The following is an 18,564-nucleotide window of genomic DNA, read 5'->3' as shown; positions in this document are numbered from 1 at the left end:
ACAAGAATTCTTCCTCCCTTAAAAAGACAAGTAACAATGATGCTTAAGTAACCTCCAGCCAAATTAATAGATTGAGTGTGACAAAAAGAGAAGAAATCTGGGAAACCTAGCTAAGAATTACCTACAAACTTATTCAGAATAAGCAAAAAAAAAAAAATAAAAAATAAAAAACTCTTCTCTTTAGCTGATAATCCTACACTAGAAAGGATGTTATAATAAATTGTTTAATGTTTTGAATGAACTAAAATGATATAGAGGCTGCCATTACAATGCATTGCCCTCTGAATAATCACTCATTTATCTGCAATGAAACATGCAGAATTCGTACATATATCCTATGATCAATGTAGAGATACATGAGCAAAAAGAACTAGATAAAAATGTAAAAATGGATATCAAAACTAAGGTTAAAGTAGCTATAGATTTGATTATCCTTAAGTTGATTTACACAACTTCTAATAGTAGCTGACCACTGAAATTAACCAACTATACAGAGTGTCATGCCACAGCCTTAATTTTTATCAAATGTTAAATGCTGGTTGTTGATGCCTTGCGTCCCAATGATCCACGTAGTTGCCAAGTGGACGCACGCTTTCACCAAGATAGAGTTCTGGTTCAGTCTTCCCTGCAAAAGATGTCCAGACAGGATGTCCGGACACACCCTCCGATGGTTTTGTTAGCCATGACTCAAGAGATTAAGCTATCAGGCTTTTTAAGGGATAGACAGCATACCATCCTCCTTGTGTGAAGAGCCTTTTATATAGTGTCAGAAGCTCTACCTCCCTCTTTAATGGTGGGAAGACTTTTTGGTTCGTCATGATGTTTCTAGGTGATGGCAGGGTCATCATCATCCTACAGACGGCTGTCAGAGATCGTGGGAGGCAACTTGTCACCGCTCTTGTCATTTCGCTCTACAGGCAGGGGAATGTGGGCTGTGGCAGGCTATCAGAATGACGTAGCAAGGCTTGCTCACTTCAGTCAATGATCCGGACAACATATCCGGATAGGATATGCTATCGTCTGAGTGTGATGTTCGCTAGTGCCGTGTGCTTCTCCCTGAGGGAGTCCGGATAGGGGAGCGCACCACGTGTCCTCTTGGGGATTCCGAATGGAGTTGCTCCGGATAGTGATGCGCGCCACGTGTCATCAGGGGGAGGGGTCCCTACAATGCCCTCCTTTTAACCTGCCGATTTTGCCCGGGCAGAATGAGCGGGTTAAAAATGATTGTTTTTTAAACTTAGGTTACTTTTTTCACTCATTGGGCCACGTGGTGCGCGGAGGCGAAAAGGAAAAAGTAGCCGAAGAAATACATCTCGTCCACCTGCTTCTGGTATTCTGTCTCGAGCTCCTCCCTTTGCGCGGAAAACTCAGCCTCCAACTCTTCTTTTTGTGCTGATAAATGCAACTGCAAGTCCTCTTTCTGTTTTTTCTCAATCGACACCTCTATCCGGAGTTGTCTCACTTCCCCCTTTAGCTGGGCCGTCTCGTCCTCCGCCTCTTGCAGGCGGACTTCTGTATCTTCCTCCCGGCTCTTCGCCTCTGCTAGCTCTATTCGGAGAGCCTCGTTGTCGTCTTGAGACCTCTTCAAAGCTTCGGCACTCTCTTTAGAGGCTCTCCGGGCAGCGGATAAGTTGGCTTCGGTCTGCTCCAATCTCGAGCGCAATTCCTCTTCACTGCTCATGCGCTGGGAGGCGAAGGCCTTCATGTGATCGGTAATCCGCAGCAGGTCTGAAAAAAGATCGCTTTGTTGAACCATGCCGCGAATACCGCTCACCAGCTGCAGAAAAACCCACAACAACAAGTTCAATTACCAGCCGTATGAAAAACACACTAGTATGGCAAGAAAAATCAAGGGGAATAAGTTATACCATTTCCGCTGCTTCAAACAGTTTTGCTGAAGGCAGAGCAATATCTGAGCCGGGAGGAATCTGTTTCAGCATCTCTCCCAACTCCGCATAGCTGAAAGGGCTAGCAGAGGTGCAAGCCGCATCATCAACTGGACTCCCCCCTGACGAGGCGTTATGGTGTGACTCCTCCCCCGGATCCTGGCCCCTATCATTCACGGCCGACTGGATCTCTTCGGGCGAACCCTCATCCGGGACTAGCAACGAGTCGGTTGGTTTCTTTTCTGCTATCTCCGTCTGACTCCCCTCCGGATGACCCTCCTGGACGGATGAGCAACTGACTTCGATGGTTTCCAAAAGACGATCCTGAAGCCGCCCACTGATGCCAGACTTTAAATCGCTGGCCGGACGAGACCTCCCCACAGCTGCCCCTTTCACTGGTACAAGTGCAAGGGAACTCGCCTCACAGGGGGGCAAACCCTGCCTTTCAGCTCCCGTTTCTTCCATCGGAGGGGCCTTAGGAAGCAACGGGTCAGGGCAAGAGGCCTCGGCTGCATCCGCGTCCGGGTGGGGAGAGCCAGGCTGATCCACTAAGATTTCTGCCTCAGCCAGAAGAGCCAGCCGCTCAGCCGCTGGCATTGAAGGCCTCGATCCGTTTTGACCAAGGATTCATTCGGAATCGCTTGAAACAGAGGGCAAGTCGGAGGAAGCTGGAGATCTTATTACTATTCCCTTTGTGGGAACCTTCTTCTTCTTTTCCGCTGGGGCACGAGCGGGAGGAAAGGGCGCGGAGCGTTTATCACCAGGGGCCCTCCGCAAAGTTCCCTTTTGCTTTCTTTCCTCCCAATCGTTGAGAAGTGCTTGGCGTGCCTGGGCGTCTGCCTCGCGCGCCTCCATGTAGAATGGGAGATCTTTGAGAACAAAGTGTTCTCCAGCCATCACATTTTTGGGCAGCCGCCTCGGGAGTATGTTGAGTACGTACGGCTGGGGCTCTTGGGTAACCAAGCGGAGATTTTGCGCGGAGAGAAGCGTTTGACAGCTCCTCTCGTCCGTTGCAATCTCAAATAACTTGTTCAAACGGTCGAATGACGCTTTTTCCACCCACTCGACTACGCGACCCCTCTTGTCCGTATCTGCATTATCAGCAACCAAAGATGTTAGCTATTTGATAACCCTGAAATAAGAAAACAACAAGCGAGCGCCGGACAAACTTTACAAGCTGCCTTACTCGGGAGCACCAACGAGCGGTTTGGGGAAAACGGTCTCTTCGGATGCTCCAGTAACCCAGCCCAGACACCTCGGACTAATACATGCCCCTTGGCTCCCCCCTTCGTCAAATCTAGAAGATGAGTCACCAATTGGAGGGAAGGCAGGCGGGCAGCCAGGCTGAAGAGGTCAGTTTTCCCCTTCTTGATGGAGTAGATGAAAAGAACCTCCAGCAGTGAAAGCTCCAGGTTGAACAGCATGCTCAGAATGCTGCACCCCATCAGCACCCGGACTATGTTGAGATGGATGTAGGGCGGGGGGATCTGGGTGAAGTGAAGAAATTCTCTGAACAACGATGGGAGGGGGAACCGGAGCCCAGCATTGAATTGCTCCTTGGTGAAGTAGATAGCGTTGTCCGCAGATTTCTCAGTGGACACGGCCTCTCCGTCCACAAGCTGAACGGACACGCCATTCGGGATGTAGAAGCGTTCACAGAATTGCCTCACGTTCAGCTTGTCCACGGATTTTTCCGTATAGGCCACTCCGGACCCACCTTTGCAGCTTTGTCCGGCTACCCTAGACGAAGCAACGTCCTTTTTCACAGGCATTTTTAAGAGTGGGGCCAAAACGGAACCTGCATGGCAGGATGCCAACAGTAAAAAACAAGGACTCGATCCCACAACCCTAACGGAAAAAATGCCCAGAAAACTTAACGTCTTGGCTCTACCCTAAAGAAGGATCAGTAACCCACAAAAGGTGCAATGGGGCAACAGGAACCCTAACACAGCCAAAACAAAACCAGAATCCCCCGAAAAAGCCCTAAAAACCAACACCGACCCCCAGTCGCAAGTAGCTTGTCCAACAAGCTAGAAACAACCGCAAAACAAACACAATGAGGAGAAGGCAGGAATAGAGAACGTACCGAGCGTAAACTGGCAAAATGGAGATGAAGTCCGCGAGGTAGTCACCGTCACGACACAAGTATTGCTGGCAGAAACCCTAGAACTTCACTTGCAGATGAAGATACGCAGAGAGCCGAAGAAAAGCACTACCAGCAGAAAATGCAGAAGGAAAAAACGCAGGAGTAGGGGGCTCGGTCTGCTATTTATAGAGAGACAGCCCCTCGATATCCCAAACGCCCAACCGCGCCGTTATTGAAAGGACACGCTGCCTGGGAATTCCCAGGGACGGCGGCTCATCATAAATGTTCTTCTTCCTTTTCGCCTCCACGCACCATGTGGCCCAATGAGCGAAAAAAGTAACCTAAGTTTCAAAAATAATCATTTTTAACCCGCCTATTCTGCCCGGGCAAAATCGACAGGTTAAAAGGGGGGCATTGTAGGGACCCCTCCCCCTGATGACACGTGGCGCGCATCACTATCCGGAACAACTCCATCCGGAATCCCCAAGAGGACACGTGGCGCGCTCCCCTATCCGGACTCCCTCAGGGAGAAGCACACGACACTCGCAAACATCACACCCGGACGATAGCATATCCTATCCGGATATGTTGTCCGGATCATTGACTGAAGTGAGCAAGCCTTGCTACGTCATTCCAACAGCCTGCCATAGCCCACATTTCGCCGCCTGCAGAGCGAAAGGATAGGAGTGGTGGCAAGTCGCCTCCCACAATCTCTGACAGCCGTCTGTAGGGTGATGATGACCTTGCCATCACCTAGAAACATCATGACGAGCCAAAAAGTCTTCCCACCATTAAAGAGGGAGGCAGAGCTTCTGACACTATATAAAAGGCTCTTCACACAAGGAGAATGGTATGCTGTATATCCCTAAAAAAGCCTGATAGCTTAATCTCTTGAGTCATGGCTAACAAAACCATCGGAGGGTGTGTCCGGACATCCTGTCCGGACATCTTTTGCAGGGAAGACTGAACCAGAACTCTATCTTGGTTGAAAGCGTGCGTCCACTTGGCAGCTACGTGGATCATTGGGACGCAAGACATCAACACTGGTGATGTTTGGTATTGGGAAAGTAATGAGGAAACAAAATAAATTATAATTGGTGGGTTCAGATCAGTGAGAGCTGATAAGCATCTAGAATAACTACTTTAAAAAAAAAAAAAAAACTTTATGGTTGAAGAATCCCAATTAGAGAGAGAGAGTGATGTGAAACAGGGCACATGGGAACACGGGGGCATGTGGAGAAGGTTTAAAGCACTTTCTTGAATTAAATTTTGAAGTAGAGGAACCAGGAATAACATGGATCCACCTTTGTGATTAAGACATTTCTTTGGGAATTTTTGAAAATATACTTTTTTTTTCAACATTAAAATACTCATTTTTAATAAGTTAATAAAAATAACAATTAATTTTATTCATAAAAATAACTATTTTTTAAACATTGAAAAATATTTGGATAAACATGAGTTCTATACTTCTCTCATTTATGTTAAGAAAGAATCAGTGCGTAAATACAAATTAAGAAAAATATTTTTATTTAATTAAAATATTAAAGTCTTTTAAATTATTCTTATTTTTAAATCATATTTGAAGGAGTTTTTTAAATGCTGCAATTTTTCAAAAAGTACCCAAGAAAAAAAGAATGTTAAAGAAAATGATTTTCTCGTTTCATTATTAAATAAATATGAAAAAATAAAATATAATTAAAGTTAGGTAAAATTTTATATATTTAAAATTATTTAATATTTATATAATTGAGGAAAATAAATGAAATGAATTTAAGGAAATATATAACAATAATTTTTAGATTCCTTTTTACGGTGATTCTAATTAATACTTTTAATGTAAAAAATGTTTTTAAAAAAAAATTAAGAGTTCATTTGTTAGTGATTCTAGAAAACGTTTTTCATATTTTTTATACTTAAAATTTTTTATCATTAAAGTATTAAAAATATTAAAAATACTTTTTAGAATCACTCTCAAATATAGTCTAAGAATATATTTGATAGCGATTTTAGAAAATATTTCTAATATTTTTTATATTTAAAAATTTTTATCATTCAAGTATTAGAAAAATTAGAAACGTCTTTCAGAATCACTACCAAATACACTTTAAGTGATTGGTTAAATTTATGAAATATTTTTAAAATTTTGAAAAATCAATACCGAAACTTATTTATAGTGTTTTGGATAAATACTTAAAAAAAACTCATTTGACAGTGGTTTTAATAACAATCATGCTTTTTGAGGTTGTTTTAATTATTAAAATCGTGTATATTGCACGTGACATTTTATTTAAATGCCAACTTGTTGAACTAATATGATGTTCCTAATCCATCGTGGCATCCAAATCACGTGCATAACATGTGCGATTTTGGTTATCGGAAATCAAAATTATTCTACCAACGCATCCCACGTGTCCATTCATTAGGACGCGCCACATGCAACCAAAAAGAAATCCGGTGCTCGTGTCCCACGAGTCTTGTCGTCAAAAACTTGATATACGCTACCACAACAGCATTATGCCATCTTTAACAACCACAGCTAAATCATGAGCCGTCCATGGTGTGGAAAACTTACCAGTCAAAGCTTCCTCCCGGAAAACGAAGACTTTGAGTGGGCTGTCATTCTGATTGCCGCTTTTCCGCCGTCACTGTATCATCAAATTGAAGAGAATATCATAGAAGGCCCTGAAGTTGTTTTAATATCATTCACACACACCTACCCGTCCTTGCCTAATTTATTAATTAATTTGAGAAAAGTCATTAATGCAATAATTTTTAGTTGGATTTGGAAATAAAATCCAAATTCATTAATTTCATTTTTAAATCAAATTTGGATGTGTTTGACTGAAATAAAATTTTGAATTTTGAAATATAAAAATGGAAATTTAAATTAGAAAATGAAAAGAAAAAAAAAGCCTTTTTAATAATTATTTAATTATTTTGGATATGATAAGACAAGCCAAGATTTGTAAGTGGATTATCTCAAATGAAATATTAGATTTTTCTTGATTGATTTGACATTAATCACTCCACCAAAAAGTCAAATAAACTATTAAAGGGCACTATGATTAAAATAAAATGAATAATAATTACATAATATTGTAAAATAATAATTACATAATATTGAGCCTTATATTTCTTCAAACCTTTACCTACAAAAAAAAAAATGTATTTTAAAATAATTTTATAATTCAATTTATTTTTTTATTAGAAAAAATCATAAGCTGGTGACTATTTTCAAAAACAGTTTCTTATTCATTAAAATCAAAAACATATTTGATAATGAAAAATTATTTTTTATTTTTAGTTCTTAATAACAGAAAATATGATGTTTTTAGATAATATTTTTTAGTTGTTTTTACTTTTTTTTTTATTATTTTAAAAAATAATTATGTAAACATGTAAAATAATTAAAAATAAAATAATATAAAAAATATTTTTAAAACATATTTAAAAATATTAAAAATAAGTTAAAAACATTTTATGTTTTCAATCAAACTTTTGCTCTAGGAAACATTACAAAACAATTTTCAAAAACTATTCTAAAAAATTGTTTTTCATAACTATTTTAAAACATAATTACCAAACAAGCCCTATACCTTCTTGGTGTGTACACTTTTATGTTTATCTAGTTTTAGAATTTAAAAATAATATTAAAACTCTTAAAAATTTAGTATTAAAAGAAATTACGATCTCAAGTTTTAAATTTTTTTTATAAGATGTTGTATTTTTAATTTTTAATATAGTAGTTTCCTATTTTGAAAACAAAAATAGAAAATGTATCAAATGGATTCTAAATTATCAACTTTTCTAAAATTTTAAATTATCACAAATAACTTTTATATATTTTTTAACGTTCATAATAATTTTGATAACCCTTAGAAAATGGTATTAAATATCAAAGAAAATTAAATATAATTAAAATTAATTAAAATTTTATGTATTTTTAAATTATTTAATCATCCTATAAAACAAGTACAATAAGTAAAATAAATTATAAATAATTTATTGACTTTAAATCAAAATTTTATTTTTTTTTATTTTTTTTCTTTTCTTATATTTTTTCCCCTAATGTTTTCTTTTATATTTTCTAAGAATCAAACATAATCTTAGAAAATATTTATTTTATGGCTCAAAATATTTTATTTTATTTATTCAATTAAAAGTTATTTAGTCATAAAAATAAACATCACCTTAATAAAAGGTTTTCAAATATGATTTATGTGTAATATTTATTTGAGAAAGGTAAATAGAGTGGGAGAAATAGAAAAATAAGATATTTTAAGTAAATGAGAGAGAGAGAATTTGGGCGGATTCCTTTTCATTAGCAAAATTGAGAGAGAGAGAGAGAGAGAGAGATGGCATAGAGAGAGAGAGAGAGAGAGAGAGACGGATTCTTCTAGAAACGGTTCCTTACTTATTCTCATTTTTGTTTGTGAATTATTTATCTAATATGATAGGTTCCTTTTTCTTGGCAAAATTGTGAGAGTGGTTCCTCTTTTATCCTCTTTTTTGTTTCTACATTTCATTTGTGTCTTTTCTCTTCCATGCACTTCGAGTGGATCTCTCTCTCCCATTTATGAATCCAAAGATACCATGGTTTGTGATTAAGACATTTCTTTAGGAATTTTTCAAAATACACTTTTTTTTTCAACATTAAAATACTCATTTTTAATAAGTTAATAAAAATAACAATTATTTTTATTCATAAAAATAACTATTTTTTAAACATTGAAAAATATTTGGATAAACATGAGTTTTATACTTCTCTCGTTTATGTTTAGAAAGAATCAGTGCGTGAATACAAACTAAGAAAAATATTTTTATTTAATTAATATATTAAAGTCTTTTAAATTATTCTTATTTTTAAATCATATTTGAAGGAGTTTTTTAAATGTTACTATTTCTCAGAAAATACTCAAGAAAAAAAGAATGTTAAAGAAAATGATTTTTTTTCATTTCATTATTAAATAAATATGAAAAAAATGAAATATAATTAAAGTTAGGTAAAATTTTATATATTTTAAAATTATTTAATATTTATATAATTGAGGAAAATAAATAAAATGAATTTAAGGAAATATATAACAATAATTTTTACATTCCCTTTCACAGTGATTCTAATTAATACTTTTAATTTAATTTTTTTTTTTAAAATTAAGAATTCGTTTGATAGTAATTTTATGAAGCGTTTTAAATATTTTTGATACTTAAAATTTTTTATCATTAAAGTATTAAAAATATTTTTTAGAATCACTCTCAAACACACTCTAAGAATATGTTTAATAGTGATTTATTTTAGAAAACACTTATAATATTTTTAATACTTCAAAATTTTTACAATTCAAGTCTTAGAAAAATTAAAAATGTTTTTTAGAATTACTACCAAATACACTTTAAGTGATTGGTTAAATTTATAAAATATTTTTAAAATTTTGAAAAATCAATACAAAAACTTATTTGTAGCATTTTAGAAAAATACTTAAAAAAAAACTCATTTGATAGTAATTTTAAGCACTTGTAACCTAAAAAATATTTTTGAAGGTGTTTTATAAATTTTTAAAAACACTTTTTACTAAAAAAAATTATTTATAGAGACCATTTGGTTGTAGTTGTAATAGAAGTGATTTCATTGAAAATGTTTTTTTCCATACCACTTTTATGAAAAACACTTTTATAAGAATAGGAAAGAGTGACTCTAATAGCATTTTTATAATATATCTAAAAGTTAGTAATTTTTTTCTACTTGTTTCCAAATTTAGATAAATGAAATTGGATTAAACTTTAAAAGTATTGGTAATTTAATATGGGAGTTATTAAAAAAATAAGAAAAGTCTTTTAATCATTTTTCCCCACTATTTTTTCAATCATGCCTAGAATTTTTTTCTATAAAAAAAATTATAATATTAATATTTTTTTCAAAAAAAAAAAATAAATTTAAGAAAATAAGATTATACAAATCCACATTTACAATATTTCCTAATAATAATAATAACAAGTCACAAATAAAAATAATATATATAGATTTTTAATATGTGGTCGCTTCCAATCTTAAAACTCACCCAAATGTCTGTGTCTTCTCGTTTATATACTTTTGCTTCTCCGAAGCACTGCGCTCTCCCTCAAATTTCTCCATCATTTTCTCTAAAATTCCCTCCGATTCTCACCAGAAGCCTCCCCTTCGCTTCCCACTTTCGGAGGGCATCTCTGTCCTTTTCCACCCGCTCCACCGCCATGGGTGACGCTGTTGATGCCGGCATGGACGCTGTTCAGCGCCGCCTCATGTTCGAGGACGAGTGAGTCACTTTTCTCTCTGTACTCTCTTTCGTTGTTTTTGATCTGTTTGGATGCTGAGAAAATCAAGGAAACTGAACGAAAATGGAACTTTTTGGTTGGATTTTTGTCTCTGCTCGACTGAGTAGAAGTTGTTCATGTTCGTAGCCTGTTGATCAGTGAAAATTTGTAGGATTTGATTTTTTTTTTTTTTTTGCCTTTTTTTTTTCTTGCTTTTTCTCAGTTGCCAAACGGAGTTGGATTCGGTGGTTTGACTGTGAACTACTGATGTTGTGTTTACTATTTATATCCAATCTGTGATCGCGATGGTGATGATGATGCGGTTCTTTTCCTTCTTCTTTTTTTGCCGAGAACATGAAGGAAAGTGAAAATTTTGGTTGTGATTTTTTTGTTTGGCGTTTTTATTGGATTTCTTCTATTTTGTTTGGTAATTGGAAAAATGAGAAACTGCTTAGTTGAGTGGAAGATTTGATTTCTATTTTTTTCCCTTTCTAAAATTTTCTTGCTCTTTTTCAGTTGTAAGAGGGCTAAGGTTCGATGGTTTGACTTTCAATCTTCACTGTTCTATTTAGATGGTGATGATTACCCACTCATTTTTCTTCTCTTTTGGTGAGAACATGAAGGAAAATAAAAGAAAATGCGATCATTTTTCCTTCCTCTTTTTAACAATTTTTTTTTTTCGGAACGTGAGAAACTTAACCCCTCAGTTTGGTGGAAGATTTCATGTTTTTTTTTTTTTTTCCCTTGAAATGCTCTTTTACCATGTCCTCAGTCGTGGAACAGAGTTCCATTCGATTGTCCGACTTTGACTTTTCGGTATTATTTGTATGTCCAATTCAATATTGTGATAGTCATATTGATGATAGTACAACTTGTTTTGTCTCCTTCCTACTGTTGCCATGTGTTTGGCTTCTGAGAAAGAAATATGTGAAGAAAAAGTTTTGCTGAGAAAAAGAAGGAAAAGGAAAGAAATTTGAAAAATTCCAGTTTGTAAGTTTTCTTTTCTTGTAGTTTCTGAAGAATACAAAACTTTCCATGGTCGGTTGGGTGTCCTAATCAACATGACCTTTTCTCGGTTTTACCTTTTATTTTTACTTTTTGGTGTGGAGGGTCTTGCCTTTTCTCAGTTGTCAAAAGGAATTAGATTTGATTCTTTGAATTTTGCACGTTTTATTTATTTCCAATCCAATCCATGATTGTCAAAGTGCTAATGGAACACTTTATTTTTATTCCTATTTTAATTTTTGGCTGTTGCTCATTGTTTGGTTGCTGGGAAAAAGGAACTGGAACCTTGAGAAGCTTTTTTTTCTTCCCTTTTATTTTGTTTTGTTTTTCTTTTTTTTTTTTTTTTTGTGAATAAAAAATTATTAATTCACTTCAGCTAAAGCAATAGCTGTGAAAGAGGTTGTTGTTTTTGGAGCTCTAAATGAAGGATGCAAGTTTTGCAGTTCTGATTTCTCTTTGGTTTCCCCACATTTTTTTTTTCCACTGACCAAACATATGGTTAATTATATTGACCTGTTTTTTCTGTGTGAATTACAGGAACGGGCTCTTCTCATATTTGGTCACTGATGATGATATAATTTGTCATCTTCATAAATTTGATTGATAATCTTTTGTTTGTATTTGGCATGTTGCTGTTCTATCAATCTCTTTTGTTGTTTTCTTTTGCTCAACCCTCTTTTTGTTTGCTGAGAAATGAAGAAAATGAAAGAACTTAGAAAGCACCCGATGAACTGAACCTCGTACATCTATTTGGCTTATCTTATATATATATAAATTGTACTTTTCTTTCTTTGCTTTTAACATATTAAAATCAGCCCCTAAATATACTTTTAAGAGGGGTAGATAGTCATTTCTTTTGCATTGGGATTTCAACTCTTGTTGGGTCCACAGTGAATGCTGAAATCAAAATAGAAAAGGTGTAATACCCTTGATAGCAATAGCACTAGAAGACTTTTCCCCTCAATGGCTTCAATTTTGATGATCTGATATATGGATAATCTAGTAGGATTCCGGTTACTCAAAACTGAAACAAAGTCCTACTTTACTCTCTAGTAGCATGCTAAATGGAAAGGGGTTTGTAGTTTGGTTGTAAGGTGCAGTTAATCAGGATTTGTATAATGTTGTTGTTGCTATTTGAGCTTCCATTTTTATTTTTTATTTTTTTGTTCATTGAAATTGTTGAGAGAGAGAGAGAAAGAAGAAAAACCTTAATTCTCATTCATGTAATGTCTACTTACAATTGAGATATATATATATATACAAGGCTAGGAGTCCTAACTACCATACATGTGACCTATATTAACAAGGAAAGATAATATATTATAAATACATTATATTCAACACTCCCCCTCAAGCTAGAGCATATACGTCATATGCATACCGGTTTCTTCCAGGATGTCTAAAGCATACTTCCTTTGGGAAAGGACCACGCCAGAACTGGATTGAGCTATCTCAATTCCCAAGAAATACTTGAGTTTCCCCAAGTCTTTGGTCTGAAAGTGGGTAAAAATATGTTGCTTTAGTTTTTGAATACCATCCTGATCACTACCTGTAATGACGATGTCGTCCACATAAACAACCAGATAAATACACTGCCCCAAGGAGTTATGATGATAGAAAACTAAATGGTCTGCTGTACTGCGAAGCATGCCAAACTCTTGAACAACAGAACTAAAACGGCCAAACCATGCTCGAGGAGATTGTTTCAAGCCATATAGAGAACGACGTAACCTGCACACTAAACCAGAGAAATCTATCTGCATCCATGGGTGTAACCAAGATTGGTTGAGCTTGTTACATTAGTCGTCTGTTATCTGGTTAAGGGTTGAAACTCATTCAATCTCATTGATTATAGGTAACCTTTTTTTCTTCTGTCCGCTTGTTCTCCATGCCCTTTTCACTTGAGCCATACCTCAAGGGCACATTCAATCTCATTACAACTATGATGCTTGAGGAGGCCTTTTAATGTAGGAGTTATTTTTTCTAGATAGACAAACAGGGATAATATATTGACATTGAACCGTGTTTCTTCTAGATATATTGATCTATCTTCCTTGGGATACTACATTGAGAATTTCTTTCTCTAATCCTCTATATGAGTTGCCTTTTGTGTACTCTTGGATGACTGTTCAGTAATTCAATCACTGTGTTCATCAATCAAGTTTCTGACCGAAAATTAATGTGCAGTATTAGGCACAGGTAGAACTACTGTTGGTTGAAGTAGTTTTATATCTTCTATCGATGTGTATTCGTTTGATTACTAATATGTTTTTTAGTAGCTTTTAATCAGTTCTGTATTTTACCCTGTATGTCTGAGTTGCTAAAATGTTTTGAACTTTAAAAACCACATGTCATTGTTTTGATGAAATTGGTTATTTTATTTTCTAATTTAATTTTGTTTTAGTATTTCATTCCATTTGGAGCCATTTTCCCTTGCTTCTATTCCAAACCTATTAATTAGGTTCTCTGTTTAGCAATACAGGAAGCCTATGTTTCTTCCTAGTTATTGTAATACTTCTTTCTTTCTGACCCTTTTCAGATGTATTCTGGTGGATGAGAATGATCGTATTGTTGGTCATGATACCAAATACAATTGTAAGTAAGATTTCCATGTTACTACTTTCTGTGTTGAGGTGATGATTATTGGTTATTACACTGTAAAAATTGTGATCATTTGAACAAGTTTCTTTCAGGCATATATTCTCTTGCTTAACTGATATGTTCAGGCTGATGCTGTCATGTTAGTTTTAGAACCTGGTTGTCTCATGTCCCTGGAAGAATATTCTTTTCACTGTAATAATAACATTTGCTTTGCTATTTGAAATTTCATTCTTCCCAGAGTGACACTGCTTCTTGGGCTTTCTCTTTGTTTATCTTTTTTCTATTGTGTGCTGCACGTTAATTTTAATCTGGGAACAAAGGAGTTCCTCTATTAAATCATTAAAAGAATGGTCTCTCTAAAGTGAGGGCCCTTTTTCTTTCAAGCCTCTTTATTGTTTTGAAATATGAAGTGAACTTTCTATTGTGTTTCCTGCTGGTTGAGTATAGGAACCATTATTACAAATCGCTGTCCACATGCATGAATTGCACTCACAATGTGACATCAGATTGATGTTTCAATGTATGGATATCTTGGTTTACTCATCATTCAGAGCTACTGCTCATTTGCAGGTCATTTGATGGAAAAGATTGAATCTGAGAATTTGCTGCATAGAGCTTTCAGTGTATTTCTGTTTAACTCGAAATATGAATTACTCCTTCAGGTATGTGGTTGAATTTTTGGGAAGTGACAAGTTTCCTGCTTGCATGGTGTGGGTGCAAATATGGAACTTGACTAGGCTGTTCAGTGGTTCATTTATTGTCATTTTGTAATCATATAAAAATCTACACAAATAATTTTATATCATAGAGTACGTAATGAGACTATGCCTAACTAGGGCAGTATAATTTATATCATCATAGAAAGTTTTTGTTGTAAAATTTGGGTATTGTAGTTTTTGGAGGATTTTACCTTTTGTCATCATCCTTGAGAAGTTGAAGGGAAAACAAAACAAAGTATCCCTATCTATTTGTGTTGGAAACGGAGCCACTCGACAGTCTATGGCAAAGGGTCAGGGAGGGTGGTTTTTTTGTGGGGATTTAGGGTGAAGGGCGGTAAGGGGGTGGGAGCATCCCATTTATTGTTTGTAAATAATACTCTATTCTTTTGTGAGACCACACAAGGTCAAATAATGTTTTCTTCATAAATATATGATAAGTAAAAGGGTAAATTTTATAAATGACAAACAAGGATACCATACACCAAGGTATACATAACATATACAAAGGGTGCCAAAGGGCACAACCCCAAAGGGAGAGGACAACAAAAAAAAAGTCAAATGTTACATTTAGACCAGGTGCTTATGTGGTTTGAAGTTATCTCGGTGCTGAAAATTAATCTTGAGAAAAGTGAATTGATTCTAATAGGTAGAGTGGCTAATGTGGAAGTTTTGGCTGGGTGGCTGATGTGGAAGTTTTGGCTGTAGACTTGGGATGTAAGGTTGGGGAGCTTCCAACTACTTACCTTGGGCTTCCTGTATCCAAAAGCAACATTAATTTGGGATTGTGTGAAAGAAATATTTTGCAGAAGACCATCAATGCGGAAAAGGTAATATATTTTGAATGGGGGGAGGTTTACCTTGATACAAAGTATGTTGTCCTATTTGCTTGTATATTTTATGTCATTATTCAACATGCCCAGAGAGGTTAGATTGAGGCTTGAGAAAATTTAGAGAGATTTCCTTTGGGAAGGTGGGATTTTGAAGAAAAAGACGCATTTAGTGAAATGATCAATTATTTGCAAGGAGAAAAGAAAGGGGGACCTGGTAATGAGAGGCTTTCCTTTACGTAATAGGGTTTTTTTAGGAAAACGGTGTTGGACATATGCTTCAAAAGGAGAAACATTTTGGACAAAGGTTATTCATGGAAGTTCTTCCAAAATGAGGGAAAGGTATGGGGTTGGGGTATGTAAAAATATCAGAATGGGATGGGACCTGGTCAGTGGTAGAGTATCCTTTGAGATGGGAAATTGGAGGATAAAGTTTTGGAAGGATAGGTAGTGTGGGGACAAACCCTCATGTTTGTCTTGCCCCTCCTTGTATGCCTTAATAGTGTCAAAAAAAGCTCGGGTGGAGGATATTAAGGATGATTTGGGAAAGGGGCCAACCGTTGGAATCCTGGGAAGGGGGGCATGGATTGGAATCCTGGGAAGAGGGGTATGGATTGGAATCCTTGTTTCTCTAGGAACTTGAATGATTGGGAGCTAGATAATGTAGAGGCTTGTTTCTCAAGGCTACAAGGAAGGTTCATGAAGAGGGAAGAGAAGGATAGGGTAATAAGGATGGTCTCAAGGAATGAGTCTTCTCTGTTAAATCTTTATATTCCATTTTGAAGTTAGGGCATGCCATTCCTTTTTTCAAATGCCGTTATTTGGAATTCATGGGTCTCATCTAAAGTGAGGCTTTTTGCATGGGAAGCTAGTTAGGGTGAGATGTTGACTTTAGTTCAGCTTTAGAAGAGAGGGTGGTCATTGGTGAACAGACATCTCCTTTGCAAAAGCAAAGAGGAATCAATGGATTATAGTCTCCTACACTATGCAGCTTCTTTTCACTTTGTTCGGCAATGTGTGGGTCCTACCCTCTATGGGTGAGGAGGCTCTTTTAATTTGACATGACTCTTTTGTGGGAAAAAACACGAGAAAGTCTGGAAAATCGCTCTCCTGTGCAATTTTTGGACGATTTGGAAGGAAAGGAATTGAAGAGTGTTTGAAAGTGAAGAGCAACTAGTTCAATCTCTAAAGTGCTATGTCCTTAGAAATCTAGTATTATGGGTTAGCATTTTACATAGAAAAGGTCAATGTCTTTAATTGATTTTGTAGATTAGATGAGATCTAAATAAGGGAGTAGATTTTTAGTATTCTCTCCTTCTAGCAATGCCTTTTGGTACCTATCATATATGTCATGTGTTCTATTGACATCTTATTCATACTGTCCAGTCAACATTAACTGTTTAGTCTGTGCTCAATTTGGGAGTAAAATCATAACAGGACATCCTCCTGCCTTGGTCCCTACAAAAGCAAGGACTCCCCATAATTTTAAAATAAGAATTGGAAGCACATCACTCTCAAAAGCACCCTTGTTCCAGGTCCACCCTCAGAGTCCCCTTGTTCTTGCCATTTAGATACTGCATAGAATACAGCGCAGCGTGTTCTCTTGTTTCACCCTGATTCTATCAAGATATAGCATTCTTTGTAAACATCAGCCAGAATTTGAGAATCACATGCTGTGTTCTTTCTGCATGTTTCTTGTACAGCAAAGGTCTGCCACAAAGGTGACATTCCCTTTGGTGTGGACAAACACCTGCTGCAGCCATCCTCTTTACCGTGAATCAGAGCTTATTGATGAGAATGCGCTTGGTATTCCATTTTCTTTCTTCTTTTGGAATGCCATTATGCTTTGTCACTATGACTTTTCTTAGTTCTTTGTTCATTCACTAACCAGGAGTGCGGAATGCTGCACAAAGAAAGCTGTTGGATGAACTCGGCATTCCTGCTGAAGATGCACCTGTTGATCAGTTCACTCCACTGGGCCGCATGCTTTACAAGGCACCATCAGATGGCAAGTGGGGAGAGCATGAACGTAATAATCTGAACTTGATTTATTTCAAATCTCAACTGATTTATATGGTGCTTTGTTTTAACTGTTTCATAAAGTTGTCTGAAGCTTTGAGCCAGGGCATAAGTTTTAAGCTCAAGTTGTAATGGCTATAAACGAACCAAGATTGACAAAATGCATGGCTGTCGATTGACAAAATGATGTTGCCGATGGAATCTCATGGAAAATCCATATTCCTAGGCTATGTACATATTCCTAGGCTATACATAGCCTTCACATTATTCAAAACCTGTTTTTATCCATTGTAAAGCTCATTAGCTTAGCCAGCTGCCCGGTTTATACTGCCAGTTGTGAGTGTTTCTACCTTTAACTATAATGTTGACCCTTTTTTCCTTATCTCCACAATTACAGTTGATTATCTACTCTTCATTGTCCGAGATGTTAATGTGAATCCAAACCCTGATGAAGTTGCTGATGTTAAGTATGTGTCCCGGAATGATCTGAAAGAGCTGTTGAGGAAAGCGGATGCTGGTGAGGAAGGTCTGAAGCTGTCCCCTTGGTTCAGACTGGTGGTTGACAACTTCCTCTTCAAGTGGTGGGACCATGTTGAGAAGGGGACCCTCCTTGAAGCTGCAGATATGAAAACCATTCACAAGTTGACTTGAAGGAAAAGAGCAGCCACCTTCAGTGCTATCACATAACTTGGAATAAATTTGGCTGCAAGAGTTCCAAACCCCTCTTTTCAAAGGTGTGCGAATATCCTCCTTGTTTTCTAATTTTGTCGTGAACGCGTATCTGTATGTTGTTATGTCCAATTTGGAGTCATATCTTGTGAACTATTTGGAACTGGTAATTCAAATTTGGCTTGGTGGTTTCCAACCACAGGAAGAAGCCTCTTTTCCTACCATTGGTGATCTTGAGTTTCATCGTTATCTTGAATGGTTTTTGTTGATGTTTGGGGTTCAGTAAGAGTGCAAATAAAGTTCATGATGCAGGATTCTTTTAGTTCATTTATTGGCTAGGCTCATTCTAAATTAGTATCTTTGAAATTTTGTAACTCAACGGGTCCTTAGTCCATCCACTCTGTTGAAAATTCAAGTTGTGATTAGGAAATTGAATTGAGCTTTCTGCTTAGCATATT

At 36.4% G+C, this 18,564-nt stretch overlaps 1 protein-coding gene across 1 annotated transcript; it reads left to right on the top strand.

The window, feature by feature from the left end:
• The first annotated feature begins 10,033 nt into the window (after nucleotides 1–10,033).
• On the top strand, nucleotides 10,034–18,433 carry LOC117912728 (isopentenyl-diphosphate Delta-isomerase I). The gene is made up of 6 exons (XM_034827419.1): nucleotides 10,034–10,268; nucleotides 13,811–13,866; nucleotides 14,443–14,534; nucleotides 17,122–17,224; nucleotides 17,310–17,447; nucleotides 17,835–18,433. Exons 1-6 carry the CDS (start codon nucleotides 10,039–10,041, stop codon nucleotides 18,086–18,088), a joined length of 873 nt encoding a protein of 290 aa, XP_034683310.1. The 5' UTR covers nucleotides 10,034–10,038; the 3' UTR covers nucleotides 18,089–18,433.
• The last annotated feature ends 131 nt before the right edge of the window (nucleotides 18,434–18,564 follow it).

Source organism: Vitis riparia, chromosome 4 (genome assembly GCF_004353265.1).
Source record: "Vitis riparia cultivar Riparia Gloire de Montpellier isolate 1030 chromosome 4, EGFV_Vit.rip_1.0, whole genome shotgun sequence".
NCBI lineage: Eukaryota > Viridiplantae > Streptophyta > Magnoliopsida > Vitales > Vitaceae > Vitis > Vitis riparia.
The sequence above is the reverse complement of the archived record's forward strand: the minus strand, read 5'-3'. Positions and strand labels throughout refer to the sequence as shown.

What these genes read in the sequence shown, in the direction of transcription:
- LOC117912728 (XM_034827419.1), top strand. Translation starts at nt 10,039, where the DNA reads ATGTCTGTGTCTTCTCGTTTATATACTTTTGCTTCTCCGAAGCACTGC. An exon ending in AATATGAATTACTCCTTCAG is followed by an intron (nt 14,535 to 17,121) that starts GTATGTGGTTGA and finishes TTTCTTGTACAG; the next exon opens with CAAAGGTCTGCCACAAAGGT. An exon ending in CAAGTGGGGAGAGCATGAAC is followed by an intron (nt 17,448 to 17,834) that starts GTAATAATCTGA and finishes CCACAATTACAG; the next exon opens with TTGATTATCTACTCTTCATT.